This window comes from Carcharodon carcharias, chromosome 4, assembly GCF_017639515.1.
Source record: "Carcharodon carcharias isolate sCarCar2 chromosome 4, sCarCar2.pri, whole genome shotgun sequence".
NCBI classification, from domain to species: Eukaryota; Metazoa; Chordata; class Chondrichthyes; order Lamniformes; family Lamnidae; genus Carcharodon; species Carcharodon carcharias.
Genome location: NC_054470.1, coordinates 183,544,649 through 183,565,884, shown reverse-complemented (window position 1 = coordinate 183,565,884; position 21,236 = coordinate 183,544,649). Strand labels below are relative to the sequence as shown.

Below are 21,236 nucleotides of genomic sequence, written 5' to 3'. Positions count from 1 at the left end.
AAACTTCAACTCAAGCACTCTACTGTAGCCCAAAGCAGCACTCCAGTGCAGACAATGTCAGCACTGTAAGATGACCTGTTTTTATACTCTCTGAATCTAGCCTCTGAAAACCTGTTAAGCCAGTTATCTAATTAACTAATTGTAGCTGCAAGCAGAGCCTGTATAAACCCTGTTTTAAAGCTGGCCCAAAGCTCACCTTCTTCCAATCCAAACAGCAACTTAGTAATTAACTAATTACTAAATTAACGAAAGACTAGACTTTAGATAGAAATTAACGCTTAAATTCTCTCAGTCACCAAACTCCAACTTAAGCACTCTACTGCAACCCAAAGCAGCACTTCAGTGCAGTAAGTTGTGAAGAGGACATAGGAAGCTACAAAGGGACATAGATTGTTTTAGTGAGTGGGCAATGATCTGGCAAATGGAGCACAATGTGGGCAAATTTGAAATTGTCCATTTTGTCAGGAAGAATAAAAAAGAAGCATATTACCTAAATGGTGAGGGATTACAGAGCTCTGAGATTCAGAGGGATCTGGGTGTCCTACTACATGAATCACAAAAGGCTTGTATGCAGGTACAGCACTTAATTAGGAAAACTAATAGAATGTTATTCTTTACTGAAGGGGAGTTGAATACAAAAGTAGGGAGATTATGCTTCAGTTGTGCAGGACACTGGTGAGACCACATCTGGAGTATGGCGTACAATACTGGTCTCCTTATTTAAGGAAAGATGTAAATTCATTAGAAGCTGTTCAGAGAAGGTTTACTAGACTATTACCAGGAATGGGAGGATTGTCTTATGAGGAAAGATTGGACAGACTAGGCTTGTGTCCGCTGGAGTTTAGAAGGGTAATTGTCGACTTGATTGAAACATATAAGATCCCGAGGGGTCTTGACAGAGTGGATGTGCAGAGGGTGTTTTCTCCTGTGGGAGAATCTAGAACTAGGGGTCAAAATAAGGTAGGCCATAATGGCAGGGTCATGCTTCCACACTGAATGGAGGTGGTTCCACAAAGCGGTTACCCAATCTGTACTCTTTCACCCCAATGTACTGTAGATGACACGATGAGCAGCGAATACAGTAACCACGTTGTGGAAAGCCTCCATTCAATCTGCATCCTGTCACCACTTCAACAATTTGCAGCAAAAAAGAAGCAACAGAATGCACCAAGATATATTTATAAAGTGCTTTCCCACCCTCGGAACATCCCAAGGTGCTTTACAGCCAATTAAGTGTTTTTGAAGTGTGTACATTGATAAAATATTGAAAAATGTGGCAGCCAATTTGCAAGCACCAGTAGCAACGAGATAATTGAACAAAAGATCTGTTTTCGTGGGATGGTTGAGGGATAAATGTTATTCAAAGTGCTGGGGAGAATACCTCTGTTCTTTTCTTCATATTGACATAAAATCTTTTAAATTCACCCACAAGGGCAGATGGGGGTCTTGGTTTAACATCTCATCCGAAACATGGCACATGTGTCAGCTTACACTCTGTGCTCAAGGCCCTAGTAGGAACACCTTGGAGAAAAATCATAGAGGCATTAAAAAATAATATTCTTTCCACATGTTTGCTTCTGAGTTAGATAAATGTTGGTGATAGGGAAAGTTTGTTTAACTTGTCAGCCAAGGATCATCTAATTGGCTAATGAAGTATCTGTTCATTTCCCAATTGGTGAAAAAATCAGTGCACCATGAGAAAGAACATGTTGGATGACCAATGGGGGGAGTGCAGGGGCAAGGCGATTGGATGGAGGAGGCCATGTGATGAAACCAGCCAGAGCTGGCAACCTGAGTCTCAAGAGTAGAGTTTGGACACATAACCTTCTGACTCAGAGGTAAGAGCGCTCCTGTCAATCTAAGACTTACACTCGGAATGCAAGTCAAAAGAAAGGTAAATAAAATAAAGGTTTCAGACAACTCACCAAAGATAATAAACTGAATCCTAATAGTGCCTGTGGAAAAGGTGGACAACAATTCCAAATTCATTTAATTTGGAGCATGCCGACTTTTGTAGAGTAACACTAGAATTACGGCCGGAATTTTCAATCCGTGTTCTGGTTCCCAGCTAACCCCAGCCTTTACTCTGAAAATAGCAGTGCGTGTCCCAGATGAATTGGGACACCGATACGTCATTCTGGAGCACAATTTTCAAAGTGCGCCAGATCTCGTTCTCGTCCCCATGGAAAATTCAAAACCAAGCCTCACATGAGAAGTAGACATTCTGACAAAATTTGTTGCAAACTCATTGTGAAAACATAACATTTACCCATCTTCTCTGTAAAGCATGTCAGAAAGTTTATATAAGAACGCTTGTGGACTGAAATAACAAATAGAGAGAAATTGATTAGGTACCAAGGATGACCTAAGGGTGCGAGATATAACTGCGTGAGAGGATAAGACTGCATTTACTGGCACTACTGCATCAGTGCAAAATTGGTGCTACAACACAGAAGATACTGAGTGCACTAAAGCCCAACAGAGGTTCTCATTCATAAGGGGCTGGCTATAAATAAGACGTAGAAGTTAAATTCACCCGAACAAAGAAGGTTAATGGAGGCGATCTGACAGAAGTGTTCAAATTAATGGAAGAATGTGAGACAGTGAATGAGTGAAGGATTACTTCCCTTTGGTTGGTGGTGAATCGGTATAATGGAGTATAAGCTCTAGATTAGAACAAGGATTTTTTTCCATGTGAAAGCTTACTGGAACATGGAATGCATTACCATAAGCAGCTATCGAAGCCAAATCAGTTACAGCATTAAAGACAAAATTGCACGGACACTTGAGGAAGAATAATTTTAAGGGCATATGGAAAGAACTTACAGTAGGTAGTTTGAATGTGGCGAACACAGATAGGAGCAGGGGTAGGCAATATGGCCCATTGATCTTGCTCTGCCATTTAGTATGATTATGGCTGAACTTGGGTTTCAACTTCACTTTCCTGCCCGCTCCCCATACCCCTTAATTCCCTGAGAGGCCAAAAATCTGTCAATCCCAGCCTTAAATATATCCAACAATTGAGCATCTACAATCCTCTAGGGTAGAGAAATTCAGTGATTCACAACCCTTTGAGTGAAGTAATTTCTCTCAGTCTAATTGATCGGCTTCTTACCCTGAGATTGTGCCCCCATTGATGCATGTCTTTATTTGCTTAATACAAACTTGTGAATCTCACACAGGACTGGTAAATTAAACATAGATTCTGTTTATTTGAAGATGTGGTGTAGGATTTCTCAGCAGACAGACTTACTATAAAGGTTCAACAGCTATTGTTATCAGGAAAGTACAGCTGCAATTCCTTCATACCACATGCTGCCAGCTAACCTGAAAGCTTGTTAGCACAATGTCTGCAGGCCACATAGTTGACATACTGGCTACTGACTCATTAGCATATTTTCTCTGAATGAAATATGACAACACTCCTGTTTTAGATTCCACAACCAGCGGAAACAATCTCTCAGTGTTCACCTTCAGAATCATATATGTTTTGATGAGATTGCCTCTCATTCTTCTAAACTCCAGAGAATATAAGCCCAATTTACTCAGTCTCGTACCACAGGATAACCCTCCTCATCCCAGGGACCAATTTAGTGAACTTTCACTGTACCACCTCCAATGTAAATATATCCTTTCTTAAATGTGGAGACCAAAATTGCACAGTGTTCCAGATGTAGTCTCAACAAACCCTGTACAATTGTACCAGAGTTTCATTATTCTTGAACTCCAATCCCTTTGCAATAAAGACTAACATGCCATTTTCCTTCCTAATTGCTAGCGCTACTTGCATGCTAACTTCCTGCATCCCTTGTGCGAGCACACTCAAGTCTCTTTCAACATTAACATTTACAAGTTTCATGTCTCTTAAAAAATATTCTGTTTTCCTATTCTGATGACCAAAGTGAATAACTTCACACTTCCCCACATTATAGTCCATATTGTTGCCCACTCACTTAACCTGTCAATATTACTTTTCAACCTCTGCATCCTCTCCAGAGGTTACCTTTGAATCTAGCTTGGTATCATCAGCAAACTTAGATGAATTACTTTCTGTCTCCACATCTAAGTCATTAATATAGATTAGCTATATAGATATCACTGACGCCCCAGCACTGATCCTTGTGGCACTCCTCTATTCACTGCTTGCCAACTTGAAAATGCTCCATGTATGACCACTCTCTGCTTCCTGTCTATTAAGCAATCCTCCATTCATGCTAATATATTGCCCCAACTCCACTCTTAACTGGCCAGTTAAATTTTTGTAATACCTTATCAAATGCCTTTTGGAAATCCAGGTATACTACATCTACTGGCTCCCTTTTATCTATCCTACCAGTCACATCCTCAAAAAACTCTAAAAATTTCCTTTTAATAAAACCTTGTTGACTTATTCTAAACATATAATGCTTTTCTAAGTATTGTTAAGATTTTCTTAGTAATAGATTCCAGCATTTTCCTAATGACTGGGGTTGGCTAGTTTACTCACATATTCTATTTATCACTTTTTAATCAAATTTTTGTTGGCCTTTTGTTGGTTTATAAAACACTCCCAATCCTCAGACTTGCTTCTATTGTTTCAAATAATTGTAAACCTCTTCTTTCAGAATAATACCATCCTTAACTTCCTAATTGAGCCACAGATGGGTCTTTCTTGATGAAGCTTTTTTCAATGGGATGTATCTTTGTTAAACATTCTGACTTGTTTCTTCAAACATCTCCCAATGTTCATTTACCACCATATCTTTTAGTCTACTTATCCAATTAACCTTAGCCAGTTCTTAGCCAGGTAGGGTAAGAGTGATTGCCCTCGACATCAAAACTGCATTTGACCGAGTGTGGCATCAAAGAGTCCGAGCAAAACTGGAGTCAGTGGGAGTCGGGGGAAAACTCTCCGCTGGTTGGAGTCATACCTAGCACAAAGGAAGATGTGGTTGTGGTTGTTGGAGGTCACTCTTCTCAGCTCCAGGACATCACTGTAGGAGTCCCTCAAGGTAGCGTCCTCGGCCCATCTTCAGCTGCTTCATCAATGACCTTCCGTCCATTAAAAGGTCAGAAGTGGGGATGTTTGGTGATGATTGCAAAATGTTTAGCACCATTTGCGACTCCTCAGATACTGAAGCAGCCCATGTCCAAATGCAGCAAGACCTTGAAAATACCCAGGCTTGGGCTGACAAGTAGCAAGTAACATTCTCACCACACAAGTGTCAGGCAATGACTATCTCCAACAAGAGAGAATCCAACCATCGCCCTTTGATATTCAATGGCATTACCATCACTGAATCCTCCACTATCAACATCCTGGGGGTTACCATTGACCAGAAACTGAGCTGGACAAGCCATATACATACAGTGGCTACAAGAGCAGGTCAGAGGCTAGGAATTGTGTGATGAGTAACTCACCTTCTGACTCCCTAGAGCCTGTCCAACCTCTGCAAGGCACAAGTCAAAAATGTGATGGAATACGCCCCACTTGCCTGGATGAGTGCAGCTCCTGCGACGCTCAAGAAGCTTGACACCATCCAGGACAAAGCAGCTTGATTGGCACCCCATCCACAAATATTCACTTCCTCCACCACCAGTGCATAGGAGCAGCAGTGTGTACCATCTACAAGATGCACTGCAGGAATTCACCAAGGCTCCTTCAACAGCAACTTCCAAAACCACGACCAATAGCACCTAGAAGGACAAGGGCAGCAGATGGATGGGAACACCACCACCTGGAAGTTTCCCTTCAAGTCACTCACCATCCTGACTTGGAAATATGTGGCCGTTCCTTCACTGTCGCTGCACCAAAATCCTGGAACTCCTTTCCTAACAGCACAGTGGGTGTACCTACGCTTCATGGGCTGTCGTTGTTCAAGAAGGCAGCTCACCATCACATTCTCAAGGGCAACTAGGGATGGGCAATAAATACTGGCCCAGCCAGTGAAGCTCACACCCTATGAATGAATTTTTTAAAAAGTTCTCCCTTCATACCCATACAATTGGCTTTGTTGAAGTTTAAGATTTGTTTTCGATTGGAATATGTCACATTCAAACTTAGCATGAAATTGAATGGTATTGTGATCACTATTTCACAGTGAACCTTTTACTTTGACATTATTAAGTAACCCTGCTTCATTACACAATACTAGACCTGAGATAACTTTATCACTCGTCAGTTCCACAAAGTATTGCTCCAAGAAACTGTCACAAAAACATTCGACAAGCTCATCTCTTAGGTCACGCTTGGCAATTTGATTGTTGCAGTCCATGTTAAGATTGAAGTCCCCCACAATTATTACTTTGCCTTTGTTACAAGCTCCAATAATTTCTTGTTTAATGCTCTGTCTAACAGTATGGAGATAGCACTAGGCATGACAGAATGAAATCCCCCCGCATTACAATTTCAGTGATTCCATAAGGGGTTTAATAGATAGGGAGAAATTGTTTCCAATGGCAGGAGGGTCAGTAACCAAAGTAGCAGACTCAGTGGTAACTATCAATTTTTTAAAAAATCATTCAAGGGATGTGGGCTTCGCTGGCTGGGCCAGCATTTATTGCCCATCCCTCGTTGGCCTTGAGAAGGTGGTGGTGAGCTGCCTTCTTGAACCGCTGCAGTCCATATGGTGTAGGTACACCCATAGTGCTGTTAGGAAGGGAGTTCCAAGATTTTGACCCAGCGACAGTGAAGGAACAGCGATATATTTCCAAGTCAGGACGGTGAGTGACTTAGTGGGGGAACTTCCAGGTGGTGGTGTTCACATCCATCCGCTGCCCTTGCCATTCTAGATGGTAGTGGTCGTGGGTTTGGAAGTTGTTGTCTGAGGAGCCTTGGTGAATTCCTGCAGTACATCATTTACATGGTGCACACTGCTGCTATTGTGCTCCAGTGGTGGAGGGAGTGAATGTTTGTGGATGTGGTTCCAAACAAGTGGGCTGCTTTGTCTTGGACGGTATCAAGTTTCTTGAGTGTTGTGGGAGCTGTGCTTGCCTGGAGGAGTGCAGCTCCCACAACACTGAAGAAGCTTGACACGACAAGGGGCAAATATCTTTCAGGGCTATGGAGAAAGAGGAGGGGGATTGAGACTAATTGGATAGCTCTTTCAACTGATGCAGCTTGGGCAGGATGGGTTGAATGGCCTCCAGTGTGGTGTATTTTTCTGCAACCTCTTTTGTGCTGACAGAATGTTACAGGAGAAGGAAGGGTTTTAGATCTACAAGTCAAAATATACTTGTTTTTTTCCTTATCCCACCTAATTCATGTTTTTGTGGGATTGTCTCTTGAGAACTGAGCTGGGAAATTAGATTATCTTTATTCAGCTTTTACATGGAGAGTTACGAGCGTCAGGCATTTCAACTCAGTTATCCCACTGGTTTGATGAACAGTAAAACTACCTCCACAAATCTTCCAACAATCCATCTTAAATACAGTTCCCAATACCTCTTACTGCAGCTCCCACCCTAACCACCCTTTGTGCTCTTGCAGTGAAATGGTTAGTGTTATATCTTTTTCTGCTGATGCATATTGCAAGACTCTCCAACTTGCTAACAAGGTCAGTTCACATTGCAAAGTTCAGTCATCAAACTTTGCACCATAATGGTCTGCTGCTGCAGCCTCCTCTGCCATGGAAAATAATTGGGTCTAGCACTGTCTGATCTCACAAGCATTTATTTTTTTCCCAGCAAGTCCCAAACTTTGGTGCCTTTCATCAGTTGTTTCCTATTATTAAAAATATGTTCAGTTTTATCGTCTAATCATTGAGAGAACAGAATTGCTGTTTTAGAAACAAGGATTGAACAAAGTGGCCTAGGCATATTCATAAAATAGCAAATAGTGAGCAATGGATTGTTGATTCGCATTATTGGGAATGACATTCGTTCCCTTTTTGTATACTATTGCAGAATGAACTACTTGTTGGAGTGGTACAGGTTATGATTCATTATTCCAATGTGGGGGAGATGGTGGAATCATGGCAATATCACTGGACTAGTAATCCAGAGGCCTTGCAGCTGGTGGAAATTTAAATTTGATTATTTGAATCTGCAATAAAAAGCTAATCTTAGTAATGGTGACCATGAGTCTGATTCGCTAATGTGCTTTAGGGAAGGAAATCTGCCACCTTTACCTGGTTTGGCCCACACGTGATGCCAGACCCATAGCGATGTGACTAACTCCTCCACTGCCCCCTGAAATGGTCTACCAAGCCGTTCAGTTCAAGGGCGATTAGGAATGGGCAACAGATGTCGGCCTTGCCAGTGACATCCACAACCCAATAAAGAGGGAAATAAATCTTCAACCACTCACTTGTATGTAACACTCCTCAAACGTTTCCAGGTCACATCCAGCCAAAAACCAAAATATTCTGAAAGTTTCACATGAGCAATGGACGCTGTCAAGTCTAGCCTACACTTCCATATACCTCCAACAGCTTGGATTATTATCCATAGAAAGACTTGCATTTGTATAGCACCTTTCATGATCATTGGATGTTCCAAAGTGCTTTTCGGCCAGTGAAGTATTTCTAAATTGTGGTCACTTTTGTAATGTAGAAAACACAGCAGCCAATTTTGTATTTCTTTTCCTTTATTCTTTCATGGGACATGGGCCTCACTGGCTACGCCACACTTGGTGCCCATCCCTAATTGCCCTTGAACTGAGCAGCTTGCCAGGCCATTTTGGAGGTCCAATAAGAGTCAACATCATTGCTGTGGGTCTGGAATCATATGTGGGTTAGACCAGGTAAGGATGGCAGATTTCCTTCCCTGAAGGGCATTAGTGAACCAGATGGGTTTTTGCAACAACTGATGTTAGTTCTCATGGTCACCATTACTAAGAATAGCTTTATATTCCAGGTTAATTAATTGCATTTAAATTCCACCATTTGCTGTGGTGGGATTTGAACATATGCCCCCAGAGCATTAGACTGGGTCTGGTCTAGTGACATTAGCACAATGCTACCATCTCCCCTGAGATTTGCACACTGCAAGGTGCCACAAAAAACAATGAGATAAGGAGCAGATAATCTGTTTTAGTGATAGTGATTGAGGGGTAAATTTTGGCCGAGACACTGGGGCGAACTCCCCGGCTCTTCACCAGAATAGTGCCATGGGATGTTTTACATGCACCTGAGTGGGCAGATGGAACTTTGGTTTAACACCCCATGCAAAGAAAAAACATGACCTCTGACTGTGCCGCGCTCCCTCATTATCACACTGGGAGCATCAGCCTGAATTATAGGTTTAAATTTCTAATTTACAGAGCTCTCTAATTAACCTCAAAATCTTTCCAAGGAAGTATAGTTCCATCAATCTGAGTCTGCAAGCGTGCGATGTAGTGGCTGTACTGCTCGATTCGTAACCACTGGTCATGGTTTCTAATCCTCTGGGAAAAATCATGATCTTTATTTTGATTTGGTTAAAAGGGAGATGGAATAAAGATATTTTTATAACTGTTAACGACTGGAATGATCTTTTTCAGAGGTTCCCATTCGACCCCAATGTAGAACGCTCCTATGGCTGGACAGATGGGCTGAAAAGAAAAGACTGGCACAACTATGAAAGCATTCAGGAAGACCTGATGCGTTCAGGTATGGAGAGGCTGATTTTTTCTTAGAACCTAACATTGTACTGCGTTCAATAATTCCAACAGGGCCAATTATTCGAAACAAAACAAAAAGGAAATTTTTTTGAGTTCCCTTGCTAATGCTTAATGGTAAGCTGGAGTCCATTTCAAAACTGAGGAACATCCCCCGGGCCTGCATAAGCTTTTACAAAGTGCAGATTGCCCAGCAGTCATTGTCAATGTCAAGCCCATGGGCATAAATGGAAAGCCAACTACACAGAAATATTTAAACTGCACTTGCATTTATGGAGCACTTTATTGTATAAAAATATTTTCAAAGTCCTCCCCGCCCTGAATTCCTTTTTGAAGTGCAGTGACTTGTTAAGTGGGCAGACACGCGAGCGTTCTGCAGCACACAAGATTCTTTCATCTGATTGTTACCTTAGATTATGGCTTTGATTGCTGGCTTGCAGCTCAAACTAACAATGTTGTCACTCAGACACAAGTGGATCCCCACCCAAGCAAAGCTTCAATCTATAGAAGCCAGAAATCCCTCGTTGGGATTCGATTTTCTCGATTAAAAGTGAGGAGGTTTCGGGTTCGATTAGGAATGAAATTTGTCCGAGTGAGGGATCAGCATTAAAATGGTGTTTCGACATGGCCCCCCGAGAACTACTTGGCCACAATACGCATTTGCGGTGTTGCTACACATTCAGAGTTAGGCCCGGATTTTCACGCCCCGGCTTGGGAGTGCAGAGGTGGGACATTTCCTGGCTCCGCCAACCCAACCTGGGAACAAGAGAACAGGAAGAAGCAATTTTCGTTCAAGGAGGGCAGGCTGGATTGTTGTTTTTTATTCATTCGCGGGATGTGGGTGTCGCTGACTAGGCCCACATTTACTGCCCTTGAGAAGGTGGTGGTGAGCTGCCTTCTTGAACCACTGCAGTCCATGTGGTGTAGGTACACCCACAGCGCTGTTAGGGAGGGGGCTCCAGGATTTTGACCCAGCGACAGTGAAGGAACGGTGGTATTTTTCCAAGTCAGGATGCTGTATGTCTTGGAAGGGAATTTCCAGGTGATGGTGTTCCCATTTGTCGGCTGCCCTTATCCTTCTAGATGGTAGCGGCCGTGGGTTTGGGTAGTGGGTTTGCTGCCTAAGGAGCCTTGGTGAGTTTCTGCAGTGCATGATGTAGATGGTATACACTGCTGCTACTGTGCGTCAGTGGTGGAGGGAGTGAATGTTTGTAGAAGGGGTGCCAGTCAAGCAGGCTGCTTTGTCCTGGATGGTGTCAAGCTTCTTGAGTGTTCATGGAGTTGCACTTACCCAGGCATGTGGGGAGTATTCCATCATATCCCTGACTTGTGCCTTGTAGATGGTGGACAAGCTTTGGGGAGTCAGGAGGTGAGTTACTTGCCACAGGATTCCTAGCCTCTGACCTGCTCTTGTAGCTACAGTATTTAAATGGCTGGTCCAATTCAGTTTCTGGTCGATGGTAACCCCCAGGATGTTGATCGTGGGGAATTCAGCAACAGTAATGCCATTAAATGTCAAGGAGCGATGGATAGATTATCTTTTGTTGGAGTTGATCATTGCCTGGCACTTGTTGGCATGAATGTTGCTTGCCACTTGCCAGCCCAAGTCTGTCCAGGTCTTACTGAATTTGGACATAGACTGCTTCAGTATCTGAGGAGTCACGAATGGTGCTGAACATTGTGCAATCCTCAGCAAATATCCCCACTTCTGACCTTATGATGGAAGGGAGGTCATTGATGAAGCAGCTGAAGATGGTTGGGCCGAGGACACTACCCTGAGGAACTCCTGCAGTGATGTCCTGGAGCTGAGATGGTTGACATCCAACCACCACAGCCATCTTCCTTTGTGCTAGGTATGACTCCAACCAGCGGAGAGTTTTCCCCTTGATTCCCATTGACTCCAGTTTTGCTGGGGCTTCTTAATGCCACACTTAGTCAAATGCTGCCTTGATGTCAAGGGCAGTCACTCTCACCTCATCTCTGGAGTTCAGCTCTTTTGTCCATGTTTGAATCAAGACTGTAATGAGGTAGGGAGCTGAGTGACCCTGATGGAACCCAAACTAAGCATCAGGTTATTGCTAAGCAAGTGCCGCTTGATAGCACAGTTGATGACCCCTTCCGTTACTTTACTGATGATCGAGAGTAGACTAATGGGGTGGTAATTGGTCGGGTTGAATTTCTCCTGCTTTTGTTATACAGGACATACCTGGGCAATTTTCCACATTGTCGTTAGGTGTCTTGCATAACCCTTGCAGTATCCAGTGCCTTCAGCCATTTCTTGATATCACATGGAGTGAATTGAATTGGCTGAAGACTGGCATCTGTGATGCTGGGGACCTCCAGAGGAGGCCGAGATGAATCAATAACACAGCGCTCCTGGCTGAAGATTGTAGCAAATGCTTCGGCCTTATCATTTGCACTGATGTGCTGGACTCCTCCATCATTGACAGGGGATATTTGTGGAGGCTCCTCCTCCAGTGAGTTGTTTAATTGTCCACCACCAATCACAACTGGATGTGGCAGGGCTGCGTAGCTTGGATCTGATCTGTTGGTTGTGGAATCTCATAGCTCGACCTGTGACTTGCTGCTTATGCTGCTTGGCATGCAAGTTATCCTCTTTTGTAGCTTCACCAGGTTGACACCTCATTATTAGGTATACCTGATGCTGCTCCTGGTATGCCCTTTTGCACTGTTCATTGAAGCAGGGTTGATCCCCTGGCTTGATGGTAATGGTAGAGTGGGGGATATGCCAGGCCATGAGATTACAGATTGTGGTTGAGTACAATTCTGCTGCTACTGATGGCCCACAGCACCTCATGGATGCCAAGTCTTGAGCTGCTAGATTTATTTACAATCTATCCCATTCAGTATGGTGATAGTGCCACACAACACGATGGAGGGTATCCTCAACGTGAAAATGGGACTTTGCCTCCACAACAAATGTGTGGTGGTCACTGCTACCCATACTGTCATGGACAGATGCGTCTGTGGCAGGCAGGTTGGTAAGGATGAGGTCAAGTATGTTTTCCTCTCTTGTTGGTTCCTTCATCACCTGCCGCAGACCCAGTCTAGCAGCTATGTCATTTAGCGCTCAGCGAGCTCTGTCTGCAGTGATGCTTCTGAGCCACTTTTTGGTAATCGACATTGAAGCCCCCACCCAGAGTACATTCTGCACCTTTGTCACCCTCATTGCTTCCTCCAAGTGACGTTCAACATGGAGGAGTACGGAATCAACAGCTGAGAGGACAGGGGGAGGGGTGTGCAGTACATGGTAATGAGTAGGTTTCCTTGCACATGTTTGACCTGATGCCCTGAGGTCCAGAGTCAATGTTGAGGACTCCCAGGGCAACTCTTGCCCGACTGTATACCACTGTGCCGCCACCTCTGCTGGGTCTGCCCTGACAGTGGAACAGGGCATCTCCAGGGATGGTGATTGTGTTGTCTGGGACATTCTAAGGTATGATTCTGTGAAGATGACTATGTCAGACTGTTGCTTGACTAGCCTGTGAGACAGTTCTCCCAGTTTTGGCACAAGCCCCAAGATGTTAGTAAGGAGGATTTTGCAGGGTCGACAGGGCTGGGTTTGCCGATGTCGCTTCCAGTGCTTAGGTCGATCCAGCATTCGTGAACCAGATGGGTTTTTACAGCAATAGCCAATGGTTTAATGGTCATCATCAGATTTTTAACTCCATATTTTTATTGAATACAAGTTCCACCATCTTCCTTGGTGGGATTCGAACCCAAGTCCCCAGGGCATTATCCTTGGTGTCTGAATTACTGGTGAGAATAGCACGAAGCCACAACCTCCCTTCTCACACCTGTGGTCCTATACAGCCCCTGTTCCAACTCATGGCAACCCATGCCCTCCCACCATCCTTTTCCTTTCCCACCTCCATGCCAACTTATCTAGCATCTAGCATGGCCAAACCTCGGGAGCTATGCTGACATAAAATTAAATAATTTGTCTGTTGATGATGTCAATATTTAAAAAAAATATTCCCATTGATAAAAATGATTCTATACATTGAAGTTCCTTCAAATAATCCCTTATGAAAACAACATTCTATAGCTGTCAATCAAACTGCACACTTAACAGGCACCCTGCTGTGATAATGTTAGGTTGTAAAATCAGTTATGCAGCACAAATCATATGGCAGCCCACAGGCTAATGTCAACAGAGTTGAATATCATGCACTGATTTTTGTAAAACTGCACACATTTTAAAAAGGAATTTAAAACCCAAAAGTTAAACCCCTTGATACCTTTGATAGTTTCTATGACCTCTGATAGCTCCAATGAGTTTTGGAAGTTCTTTCACAGCTCTTATGATCCCAGCTGATGTTTCAACTGGACAGGTCAGGTCCCAGAGTGGAACTCGTCTTGATGGATCCTAACTTTTACTTTTTGTTTAGAAATGTAGAGAGTGCTTACTAAACAGAGTCACAGGAGTCAGCTGATTAACTCTTAACAATAGAATAAAAAAATTTATCAAATGAGAAAAAAGATTAACTATATTACAATACCCCTGCCCCCACAACTATACTTGTACAGATACACGCAGATTCGTAAGGATAACGCAAGTTACAAAAGCTATCTTATTTCTAATGTTCACAGTAAGTACACAGCCCATTTAAAATAATAGGTGACCCGTGGTCAGACACACCATACTCTGAAACCAAGTGACAGATGCCACCCCAAACAGACGCTATGGATCTCTCATCAACTCTCCCCAGACATTTGTCACACTGTGAGCCAACTGGTCTCAGTGAACTCTGTCTTTCACATGAAGATTCCCAATCTCTGCTCTGGAAGAAGCTGCTTTGGAATCTTCTCCCAAATGGCGCTTTCTCTCGGGTGCATTCCACACGGATCCACCCCCAGGGTTTCGAACTCTCTTTCCGGTGTTCCTCTCCCCTGAATTGCCACATACTTTCAAGCTTTGCTTTCCATGCACTCTTTCTCAGATACTCAGCCATGCCATTGCTTCACATTCCCTTTATAAGGAGTCACCAACCTTTAGCTGTCTCCTTGGATCTCCTGGCTTCTCGCAAGCCCACTTTGCCTTGATTCTGCTCCCGACAGCTTTCTCTCTTTAATTCAGAGCCTCTTTCTTTGCTCCTTACTTTAACTTCATTGTACAGGATCTGTTCCAGATCGCTTGTCCCTGTTCCTTGACTTACCTGTCGTCTTGGGACCTTTTCCTGTCACCACTCCCTGGTTTTGTGGACTTTTCTTCTGTCCTCCTGGGAAACCTGCTTTCTGCAATTCCCCTCCTGTTTCCTCTGTGCTGGAGAATGGCAATTTTGTTCTGAGTCATCTAACCCCCTATTCGGGCTGTTTCACTTTGGGGTCTTCTTTACTTTCCATGCAGGTGCAGGGCTCCCTTAAAATCGGGGTAAAAAATGGAAAAGAACAAACTGCTCATATGCCCAGGGCCAGTTCTCAGCCTGAAGATGAGAGTATGTCCCAACTGTGCATGTGCAGCCATTCTCCAGAAGCTGAAGATCGCAAAAAGGAATGAGCTGCACATGTGTGGCTTTTCCAGGGCTGGCACATGCGCAGAGATTGGTGAGGCCTACTGGGATTGGTAGGTCCCCGTCGCTGTGACCCGATCTCCGTTTTTAAAGGTAAGTTTTACTTCTTCTGGGTTCCATAACACAACTTTGACAGTTTTTTGACAGCTCGACAGTTCTTTGACAGATTGTCAGTTGCAATGAGTTTATGCACTTTTGAACCAAAATCGTATCTACTTTTAACAATCCCAAAGGGCACTGACCTGTGCCAAAGGGTACCAAGCCTATCCCATAGGTGTCCAAGAACCATATCCAAAAGGGTACCTTATCTCTCTGAAAGGGTACCCTGGCTATCCAGTCAAATGCACAAGGCTCAGACCTGCGCTTGCTTACTCTAATCTGCACACCTCGGGTTTCGGGTACCTACCTCACCAAAAAGACACGTGAGTGGAGCCAACTGCTGCTTTATATGGGCAGCAGCCTCCGTGAATCAGGAATGTGCTGTTTAGAACCTGTCCCCATTCCTACCTAGTGAAAATGGCAGTAGGTGGGTTGGGGAACCGGAATTCCGGATTTTGGCCTCTGCCGGCATTTTTGAGCAGATGGAGAGGCTCAAAATCAGAGCAAATACTAGAATTAATTTAACTCAGCACCGGCACTTGTTTTGTTGTTGTGAGGCTGTCATTAGTTTGTGATTGGAGCAATGAAAATGATTCCCTGTCATAAGAGGGATGAGCTTTGGGGAATATTTGATCAGCTGGTTGGTTGTATTGTAATTGAAGCATTGTATATAGGCTGATGTACCTCTGTGGCAAGAGTTAGTCATAAAAGCGATGATCCCTGGCATTCAGGAAGGGTGGGGGGGTTGGGGGGGGCGGGGGGGTGCGGGGCAGGGGCAGAAAGGCCATAATCAGGACAGAGAGTTGGAGGAAAGGATAGCATTTGTAGGAAGGAACCAGTCTGTGACCAGGAAGGGAGGAAAAAGGCCCCAATCAGCAGAGGGAAGGGAAGTCGGTATTTGGAAGCTGCCATTCAGGACTGCGGGAGGCTGAAACCTCCCTTAAGGGATCTGGGATGAGCACTCCTGCTGCTCAGCCCACAAGGAGTGCTGAAAAAGGCTCTCACATTGTGGAACTGGCAGCTCCCTTTCATGGCCAGGTTTCCTGAATGCTTCAGGAGCCCAATTTAAATATGTCCACTGAGCACCTCATCTCTCCACAGTGGGACAGTCAGATCCTGAGAAAGGCAGAGGGCACATGAGTGAAATGCTGCAGTCGTGTTCTCCATATTTAACACATTAACCTCTGACCAGACCTTCACTGTCTATCATGGGGTTGGTGGTGTTTGTGAGAGTGTGTGCGTGGTGGGGTTTAACATCAAGGACTAAGTATCCAACTGGTTTGTTTCTAGTTCTGCTGGTTTTATGATAAACCTACCAAGCTACACTCTGCAGTAATTGCCATTAGATGCACAGCCTTGTATCAACTCACCTCTTTGTGCTTACAGAGAAACCCAGCCTCTCAAGCACTCAGAGTAATTATTAACCTCTCCAACGATGGTGCCATGCAGAGCATGTAAGGTCACAACAGATGGCAGAGCATGACAAGAAAGATGGCAGGTGATACATGCACACTAGGCAGCGTGAAGAGCTTCCAGTTTTTAGACAATCTATTAACATCCCTGATTTTCAGTTCTGTCAGGGCGAGACTGCTTTTATTTGCCAGTCTTCACTAAATGCAGAATCTCTTCTCCAAGGATTGCCTTATTTTAATGGATGAGAAGATTCCACTTAGGTTTGGTGTGTTAATTTAATTCAGTATGAACTTAGCTCATTCATTGAACCAAATGATAGAGCTGTGCGTTAAACCCTGTCACACGGGACCAGCGCCATCAGACTCCTTTGTGCAGGCGCTGACTTGAACTCGAACCTTAACTGGGCCTTAAACTTGACCATAAAGCGACAGCCTCAACGGAATCTGTCACTGGCTCATTTAATCCGACTGCAACCTTGTGCCATTTTCCTGCTCTTGCCCAGTGCCAATCCTGCAGGGTAAATCACCCTTATGTACCTTGTTTTAAGCTTTTCTATTCACTGTGGTGTTTCACTTCCTCTGTACAGCTTTCTGGCGACATGTTTCAGAAAGTGGGATGAAAGTTCCATAACTGTCTATCATAAATAGTGGGGCAGAGAGGGCGCCAGACTGAGAGGACCTGCGCATTTGCCAAGGGCCATAGAACTGGAGGAGATAGCAGATATAAGGTGGGGGAAGGCCATGTGGTTATTTAAAGTTAATGATAAAGGTTTTTAAATTTAATGCATTTTGAGACAAGAACGAGTAGTCAGTGAGGGCAGGAGCAACAGATGAGCAAGAGGGGCGATGATGGCATAGTGGTAATGTCACTGGGCTTATAATCCAGCTGCATAGGCTGATACTCTAGGGACACTGGTTCAAATCCCACCACCACAGGTGATAGAGTTTAAAATTTCACCAAATAAGAATCTGGAATTTCAAACTAGTCGCAGTAATAGTGACCAAAAAGCTGTTGTTGGTTGTCATAAAAACCCATCTGGTTTGCTAACGCCCTTCAGGGAAGGAAATCTGCCATCCTTACTGGGTCTGGCCTACATGTGATTCCAGACCCACAGCAATGTGGTTGGCTCTAAAATGGCTTAGTAAGCCTCTCAGTTCAAGGGGAAATTAGGGGCAACAAATGCTGGCCTTGCCAGTGACACCCACATCCCAGGAGAGAATAAAAAAATACATTTTTTTCTCATTGATCCAGAATTTGCTGCCCAACTGGGTGGGGCTGCATTCACCTGGTTCCATTCTTAATGTCTAATTGCAGCCAGAGAATCACTTGCACTGGCTTCCCTCTCTGCTCTTGCACCATGACTATCGTGTCTCCCAAGGGTCTATCCTTGGCCTCCTTCTATGTCTCACCTACAGAATGAAATTAAAGTCTGTAAAGGTAAAATCCATGTTGCAGAGATCGCTACACCTTTGTGGACAATTTCTTTTAGTGCCAGCGGCTTTGTCACGAAGCACAAAATTCACTTGCAGTCCTGTCCTGCGCCATACCTCCACTATAACTATTAAACCAAAGCCCTCCATTTATACTGGTGCTCCTAACTCCTTAATTTGGTGTTTAGTCCTTTGTTCACAGATGTGCCACTAAACCCCAAATAATTACAATACTTTTTCCTAGTTTTCTCATTTCATTATTTTAACACATTCAACCACTTTGACAGCAGTGCATTCATCGTTTCATAAGCTCAGCTGTTTTTATTTCATTTCCATTATGCTTTGACAATTCTTTTGCACAATTTATTCAGGTAAATCTTCTTCGAACTCACTGGCTTTATTACGCATGTTCTTTATTCCCAAACTCAAATTTTCACTTCGCCACCCCTTTTCCATCTCAGCTTAAACCCTTTTCCAACCATTGAATTGAGGATATCGGTTTTTCAGTTCAGGTAGAGGCCATTCTTTTCCTGCAGGCTCCTAGACCCTTCCCTAGTTTCAGGTTAGCACGTAAACTGGATCCAATATCAACAGTAGTGAGGGGAAAACATTGAGCTTCAATGCAGCTAAGAAATTAAACTGCATGATAAGCAATACAAAATGGCTGCACCCATATGGGAATGGGCTCCCAGGTACCAGAGGGCAATAGCAGATATAATGGCAGTTGTATTCACAGACTAGGCTTCCTTGCTTCTGCAACAAGCAAAGGCTAATACAATTTGGTGACACGAAAGGACCATTTAGGAAATGGGAATGATCCAATTCATGCTCTCGGTGTTTGGTCCAGCTTCAGCTAACAGTGAGCTTGAAGGGGAGCAAAAGGAGAGGCATGAGGAACCTCACCGCAACCCAGGAGAATGCTTTGGAGACCTGATTTCGAATCCCACCACAGCATATGGTGAAACTCGAATTCAATTAAAAAGAAAGTCTGGAATTAAAAAGTCTCATGATGACCACGAAACCATTTGCGACTGTCGTAAAAACTCATCTGGTTCACTAAAGCCCTTTAGGGAAATAAATCAGTTGCCCTTACCTGGTCAGACCCACATGTGATTCCAGATCAACAGTGATGTAGTTGTCTCTAAAATGCCCTCTGAACAAGGGCTGTTAGGGATGGGCAATAAATGCTGGCCTAGCCAGCGATGCCCACATCCCATGAATGAATGCAATAAAAGGGCATGGAACGTACTCTGGGTGGGGCAGTTCAATGTCCATCACCAAGAGGCTCAGTAGCACCGCTACTGACCAAGCTGGCCGAGTCCTAAATGACATAGCTGCTAGACTGGGTCTGCAAGAGTTGGTGAGGAAACCAATAAGAGGGAAAAATATACTTGACCTCAGCCTCACCAACCTGCCTGCCGCAGATACATCTGTCCATGACAGTATCAGTAGGAGTGAACATCGCATAGTACTTGTGGAGATGAAGTCCCACCTTCACATTCAGGATTCCCTCTATCATGTTCTGTGGATCTACCATCGTGCTAAATGGGATAGATTTCGAACAAACCTAGAAACTCGAGACTGGGCATCCATGAGGCGCTGTGGGCCATCAGCAGCAGCAGAATTGTACCCAATCGCAATCTGTAACTTCATGGCCTGGCATATCACCCACTCTAAATATTGTCACCAAGCCAACCCTGGTTCAATGATGAGTGCAGGAGGGCATGCCAGGAGCAGCACCAGGCTAATGAGGTATCAACCTGGTGAAGCGATAACAGAGGACTATTTGCACACCAAACAGCATAAGCAGCAAGTCATAGACAGAGCTAAACAATTTCACAATCAACGATCAGATCAAAGCTCTGCAGTCCTGCCACATCCTGTTGTGAATGGCAGTGGACAATTAAACAGCTCACTGGAGGAGGACTCTCCACAAATATCCCCATCCTCAATGATGGAGGAGCCCAGCACTGATGTGCAAAAGATAAGGCTGAAGCATTCCCAACAATCTTCAGCCAGAAGTGCCAAGTGGATGATCCATCACAGATGCCAGATATCAGCCAATTTGACTCACTCCACAAGTGCCAGGCAATGACCATCTCCAACATGACAGAAATCTAACCATCACCATTGAATTTCATAACCATCACTGAATCCTCCTCTATCAACATATGGGGTTATCATTGACCAGAAACTGAACTGGACGAGCCATATAAATACTGTGGCTGCAAGAGCAGGTCAAAGGCTTGGAATCCTGTGGCAGGTAACCCACCAAGGCTCCTTGGACAGCACTTTCAAAACCCATGACCGCCAATATCTAGAAGCTCAAGGACAGCACATGCATGTGAACACCACCACCTGGAAGTTCCCCACAAAGTCACTCATCATCCTGACTTTGAAATATATCGCCATTCCTTCACTGTCGCTGGGTTAAAATCCTGGAACTCCCAACCTAACAGCTCTGTGGGTGTACCTACACCACATGGACTTCAGCGGTTCAAGAAGGCAGCTCACCACCACCTTCTCAGGGCAGTTAGGGATGGGCAATAAATGCTGGCCCAGCCAGCGATGCTCACATCCAATGAATTAATATACCAAAAGAAAAACCTACATTTCCCCCTGGCACTGAGATAAGATCTTTCTTCAGCAAAACGTAGCAGAGAATTCCACATTCTAACCATGTTCTGCTCAAGGAAACTTATGCTATTGTCTCCGCTTCAGTTAATTTTGTGATCATTTTGAGTTTGTGCCTCCTGTCAGGCGGAGGCCCACTTGTGCCTCCTGTCACTTTCCCATGAGCTAGTGGAAGCAATCCATCACTGTTTACTTCATCATAACCCTTCAGAAGCTTGGAATCGGGTCACTCATTCCTTGCTTTTGTGGAATCAAAAGGGCTTATTCTCCAGTCTTTCCTCTGGTAAACGTCCAAGTGAATCCATGCCAGACGCTGGAGCTGAAGTGCTGAGGAAGGCACATGCTTCCCTTTGAGCTACATATTGTGGAACTTTTTCGCCTGTCAGTTTTTTTCTGAAGATGCTAAAGCAGTTGGCAAGTTGAAGTTACAGTTCCTTCCTTACCTGGAACAGCATAATTTTCTTTGCTGGGTAGAGTATCATTTGATATTTTTCTCCCATATAACTGAACTCTCAGATGATGCAATCAATATGTTTAACACGTAGTGCA

General features: G+C 44.1%; 1 protein-coding gene across 2 annotated transcripts in view; it reads left to right on the top strand.

Annotated features, from left to right (window-relative positions):
- The window catches only part of galntl6 (polypeptide N-acetylgalactosaminyltransferase like 6), a 1,468,073-nt gene that overhangs the window by 469,815 nt on the left and 977,022 nt on the right, over positions 1 to 21,236 (top strand). The window contains exon 3 of one of the 2 annotated variants that reach the window (XM_041186365.1): positions 9,461 to 9,569. In XM_041186365.1, the coding sequence (XP_041042299.1) occupies positions 9,461 to 9,569 (109 nt within the window). The remainder of the gene's footprint in view (positions 1 to 9,460; positions 9,570 to 21,236) is intronic. The other variant, XM_041186364.1, reaches the window with a different exon arrangement.